At 56.8% G+C, this 5,982-nt stretch overlaps 1 protein-coding gene across 1 annotated transcript in view; it reads right to left on the reverse strand.

Moving 5' to 3' along the window:
* SIPA1L2 (signal induced proliferation associated 1 like 2) overlaps window positions 1-5,982 on the reverse strand; it is a 150,782-nt gene that overhangs the window by 46,616 nt on the left and 98,184 nt on the right. The window contains exon 11 of the mRNA XM_023523050.1: window positions 2,998-3,272. Coding sequence (XP_023378818.1) covers window positions 2,998-3,272 — 275 coding nt within the window. The remainder of the gene's footprint in view (window positions 1-2,997; window positions 3,273-5,982) is intronic.

Genomic DNA, 5,982 nt, shown 5'->3' on the forward strand with positions numbered 1-5,982 from the left:
CGCACACGCAGACACACGCGTCCATGCAAATGAATGTTCTCTTCTGCCCTCCCCTGACCAGCACCAAGAGCCAGTTTGAGAGGCAGACGGGCAAGTTCACGGCACGGAGCCGGTTCAGCCAGAGGCCAGGCTAATTCTGCTAGAGGACGGATGTGCTAAGCAATGATTCACTTAAAAGGTCTGTGTTTTAATTTTTCGCATGAGTTGAGGGCTACCCGCTTCCCCTTTAAGGTTTTCTTCCACGGTTTCTTAAAAGATCTAACAGCGAAGAAGGCTCAACTCGCTCAGCGCGCGGATGGACTTTGAAATGAGCGTGCACGCAGGGGACACGGCCAGCCGCGTCGGCACCGCTGTGAGGAGCCGGGTGGGTGTGAGAGCCACCGGGGATCACTTCGTAAACCACAGCAAAGTCTCACCGGTGGACCGTATACCTGGAACCACTAATCATAACAGAAAAGACCGTTCCCACTGGCAACTTCTCCTTAGGACCAGAGCAGGCACTATGACCAGGGCACCCGGAGAGTCGCAGGCAGAACACGGATCCCAAACGGACAAAAATACGCACTTAAACATTGACAGATTCAAATTCACAGAAAACTGGAGGGCTGAATTGAAAGAATTTTCAGTGACACATGCTACGCTTCAAACCTCCACGACCCGGAGAAACGGGTGACAGGCACGCCAAGCTGCAGGCTTGCTAGCAGGCCAACGGCCACGTCTGATTCTGGCTAACGTTAAAATACACGAAACCGTCCTTCCGGATTAACGGAGGGAAAAACCTGTGCCTTCAGGGAATGACATTAAGGTGACTGCCAGGACACACGGGCAAAATCTCCAAACACCTCCACGGCTTCACAAGAGAATGTGCATTTAAAACAAAGAAAGAATTAATTATGCGCAGATCAAGGCGGTTTTTTACCCAACATGTCCTTGAGTAAAATAATAAGTCAAAACTTTCAAACGCTATATTTTATTTACGTGTTTTAGCTTAAAAAAAATTCGGTATTTCTTAGGAAATTCTATTCTTTTAAATCATGAGTTTTAAATACCAGACGTAACGATGACTAACGGTTTTGTTCACCAGATTTCTTAGAAGCTTCACGGATGCCAAAGCTAACACAGCAGAGCGATGCTACCGGACGGGAGAGCGTGGTACCACGCTGTCCCGTTCCGTGGTCGGAACCACCTCCCAGGCAGATGAAAGGACCGGGTTCTCGCCATGAGACTTACCAATCTCTAACTCTACCGCAGGAAGAAAGAAATCTTACTGTACGAAAAATTTCTAATGGCTGGCTTAAAATTTATTTTAAAAGACCTTCATTTACACAATAGTTTAGCTTCAAAGGTCTAGAGGATTTGCTCCCTATGATTTCCAAGTCTCGTTTTGAGTAAAAAGTGTCTTTGACTTCTCTGCACTCACGCCACTATATGCAGCTCGTGGGGCTCTTAGGGAGCAAGTGGATTTAAGGGGACAGAATCTGGAAGGGCAACAAGGGCACCTTGGCTATTTCCCGTGACACGCGGCTGCTGTCTCAGGCCTTTCGGCTCTTTAAACCTGGACCGTGAACCTACAGGAGAGAGTCGGGGCCACAGGAAGGCGGCAGGGAGCAAGGAGGCGACAACTCCCGGGAACCGACGTCCAGCGCCGCTGCTGTGCCCGCCGCAGACAGGTCGCAGGTCAGGGACGAGCTGTGCGCCTGGCAGCCGCTGCCACGTGGCTGACCAAATCTTAATTAAGTAATTAAAGTGAAAATGCGTCTCCTCAGTCGCACTAACTGCATTTCAAGCGTGCGTCACAGCTGCCTCGCGGCTCCGGTCGCGGGCAGCACAGACGGGGGAGCCGCCAACGCGGAAAGGGGCACTGCACAGGCGGTGTGAGAGGCTGAGGGGGGCAGCCGGGGACGCGGGGACATCCTCGGGCAGCACGGAAATCAGCTCCGAACCAGGCACAGCGATCTTGCTATCTTATCGAAAAATTCAAACGAGTATCTTAAAGTTTATTAACTAACGTGTGTGGGGTGCTGATTCTGAAGGCGCTAAGTGCTTTACGTACGTCACCTACTTAATCCTCCTTAAGGACAGCGGGAGGTAGGTGGTGGTGTGACCCCCAGCTGCCGCTAGCGAGTGAGGCTCAGAGCACATGGGCCCCCAGACCGCACGGGCTCACTTCGGCCCAAGGCTGGGCTGCGGCTGCGGGCGGGAGCTCCTTGGGACGGAGGAGAGCCTGTCCCAGCCTCACCGGCCACACGCCCTGCAGCACGCGGCGGCCACGGTCGGGCAGCGGCTCGTTCCTAACTACATTCTCCCTCCTATTGGCCCAAAGTCTCCTACTGCTGAGCGCAAACCTTTTCTGTGAACCGCGGAGCCGTGGAACTTCCTGACGCCCTTCCCGGCCCTGCTCTTGACCCTGCCCTTGACCCTGCCCTTGACCCTGCCCCCTGCTCCACCCCCAACCCCGCCCCTGTCCGTGTTTCTCACGCGGCTTCTCAGAATGTCCCAAACCAGGTCAGCCAGCAGGGCACAGCTGCGGGCCCGCATTCCTTCAGACACATGGATGCTCGTCTTTTAAATGTCCCGTCGGCCACCACTGGCTTTGGTGTGGGACGGCGGCTGGCGCCACACAGAAGGGAACCGAGCTTGCGGAAGGCCGGGGTGTGACAGAGACACTACCCTTCGGACAGGAGTCCCGTGGGGCCAGGTGAGCCGAGCAGCTGCCCTTCCCCGCAGCGTGACACGTGCTTGTACTCGGCCACGCTGTGTGCTCCGGTGGCCAGTGTCCCACTAAACTGCTTAGGAAATCACGAGTTACCACGTGTCATACACTAAGAACCTTCCAGAGCTCTTTTTAAATTGCTCTGACAGTAACGCCCAAACGACGTGGGTTGGACGCCCTTGGCTGCCCTTCCCGAGGACCCCGCAGGACAGGTGACAGGTGAAACGGCGCCCGCCACGGAGGCCAAGGAGGAGCGAGCATGCCCAGGGCCCACCGCGCCTTACCTCCGGGGTGAGCCGTCGTCGTGGGGCTGGATGATGACCACCTTGACGGTCACGGACGTCCGGAGCAAGTCGATCATCTGCTCGTGGGTCAGCGTGGCCACGGCCACTTTGCAGATCTCCACGAGGCGGCTGCCCTGGCGAAGGCCGGCCTTCCAGGCAAAGCCGAAAGGCTCCACGTCGGCCACGATGCCCTCGAAATTCACGTGGAAGCCCAGCTGGCCCAGCCCGTTCCTCCGCAGTGTGACTTCCACCGTCTCGCAGCCCCTCGTCACGATCTGGGGGGACAGGAGGCGGTCAGCAGCACACACGCAGGCCTCCGTGTCCCTGCCCTTCCCTCCACCGCCCCGGTGACAAGGACACGTCGATCCAGAGTCTGCTGTAATAGCCCACAGCATCAGACGCACAGGAAATAACAGGAGTGAGACAAGGCTTCGCTCCTCAAAGACCGATGCGTTTTTCTTAGAAGCCGTGGCCCGCAGCTGGGGAGCTTCAGGCCGGTTCCGACCATTCCATCTCGTCTGTACGTCAACTGACTCGATTCGGAAGCATGTCAGTCCCACGGTCCCAGACGGGCCGCAGCCACGGAGAGATGGCGACGGCGTGTCCGAAACCATCGGAAGTCCCGCCCGTCAAGCATTAAAACCTATCAGACAACCTCGCCAACCTCAAAATGGCCCAAAGCACTTCCCAGGTGGCACTTAGCGACCTGCCCCCAGGCCGGGCGGCAGCGGGGTCAGGACGGCGGGGAGCGCGTAACTGCTCTCTGTGAACGGAACTACTAAAAACTGTTGAAAAAGCTCTTTTGCGACGTGTACAACCTGAATAAAGTTTCCCATCACTTTTCCAGTTTGCTTCCACGAAGCTCCCAGCCACAGACACACGATCGGGCCCTGCCTTCTCTGCAGCCTCGTGCCACATCCAGGGAGTCCCGCACCCGCGTCCCAGACGGAAGCGAAGCACAAACTTTCCCAGACTCCTCCACGTTCTGTCCCTTCTGCTGCTTCCTCCAGCTGCCTGAAGACCCCCCTACTTTTGTATTTTGCTCTTTCTTGCTTCTTAACATTGGCCAAGGCTGAAGGATCCTGTTCTCCATTTATCTGGAGTTCCTCACATTCTCACGTGGACTCGGCCCCCTCCCCATGTGCCCAGGGCTGGCCGCATCGCTGGGGAAGCCGGGTACAAAGTGAAAACACAGGGCCCATCACCAGAGGCCACTCAGAATCCGAGACAGACACAGCGGAGCACGCGGCCAGGCACGGGCCCCTCCGACAGTGGGTCCTGTGACCACGCAGGCTGCACACCCGGGAAGCTGGCCTGCTGCCCCTCGGGGCGGAAGCTCTCGCCCTTCCTGTGTCTTCACTGGCATGACCGACCCCTTTCAGCCACCGCCCGCCACCGCGGGCTGCACCCTGAGCTCCGCCAAGCGGCGCGCCCACCAGCTCCAGCCGACCGGTCGCTCCACGGCTCCCGCCCTGCGCCACCCGGATGTTCCCGGCCCTCAACGTCTCCAGCTGCGAGTCACCCACGACACAGAACACAGCTCCTCAAATCCATTCCAGCCATCGGGCACCTCCGTCATGCCGAGGAAAGTGACAGGACGGGGTCCACGGGCAGCGGACGTGTGAGAGCCCGTGAGCGTGAGTTTCGGTGGCGGCGACGTGGCATCTGTGCCGTGTTCTCAGCACGGGTCACAGTGGCCCAGCGGCTCTCCTAGAAGGACTCTATGCATCAGCCCTGGAAGCGCTGAGCCCTCACAGTCCCCAGATGACGCCATTCTGCAGACGCACAGACTAGTCAGACACCCGGTCACCCCGCCCTGCGTGCACGCAGCCAGCAGCGCCGCTGAGCGCGCCGAGGCCCCTTCCCGCCAGCGCGTCCGTGAGCAGTGGCATGACGCCGCCAGGGCCAGCGGGCTCGGACCTGACCGCAAGCCTCCCACACGTGTTTTGAGGTTTCTATTTGGTGGGAGGAAAGAAGCAGGAAATGGGTACGATTTCTCCTTTTATCATGACCCATAGTTAATGGAATCATTTCTAACTAATGAAATATACATCCCTTGGGGAAGATTTACACGTGAGAAATTCTTTTGTCAAAGCGTGTTTTGTTCTTATATTTGATTTATTCCTGTAACTATTGTATACACTCAAACTAAAACTTACATTTTCCTTTGTTGAAACTAGAAGCAGAAATACAACCGTTAAACATCAATTAGGGGTTTAGTACTAGAGATAAAATTAGAAAATATCTTTATGACTTTTTGTGCACGTGTCTCACTTAACGGGTGATTCTAGTGAAACCTCCTCAAGAACTGCCTCTTCTGTGGCCGGAAGATTAATAACACATTACATCCTGCGGATGAAACAAACATGCATGCTGTACGAACACGCAGAGCTCGAGCTGCAAGGGACGCGCTCGTCCACCACCCAGCGGCAGTCTGTGCCCGCCGAGCCCCCCCGGAAGGTGCCGACCTGCATTCCCTGCAGACGGCCATGACCTCTAGCCAACTCTCTTGTTCTTCCTTCAAATACTATAAAAACACATCCCGCGTTCCCCCTGGAAAGTTGGCCTCACTTTTCCCTCCCCGTCGATTTGTAACGGCCGCTTCCCCAGCACTGGTGAGCTCAGCAGTGACACAGCTCTGCGTCCACACGCAACAGCCCCTTGCTCCCCAGGCGACGCCTCTGGAGCGGGGGCCGCAGTGTGCCTGGGGCCGCAGACCGGGGTGGCGGGACGCACGCAGCCGCACTTACTCCCAGGCGCTGGACGATCTCCCTGACATCTTCGGCACAGCTGTCCGCCGAGGACAGGAGGATGCACTCGCCCCTCTCGTAGAACACCTTGATGCTCGTCAGCCCGGAGGTCCACCCGATGACGTCCCTGCAGGAACAGTTAAAGACCACGTTCTTGGCGTCCTTTTCGACCAGCATGATGAACTCGTTGGAGATCCCCAGCAGACACTGGATGTCGGCCGACTGGCTGAAGTCG

The sequence above is a fragment of the Pteropus vampyrus genome, unplaced genomic scaffold, assembly GCF_000151845.1.
Source record: "Pteropus vampyrus isolate Shadow unplaced genomic scaffold, Pvam_2.0 Scaffold375, whole genome shotgun sequence".
NCBI lineage: Eukaryota > Metazoa > Chordata > Mammalia > Chiroptera > Pteropodidae > Pteropus > Pteropus vampyrus.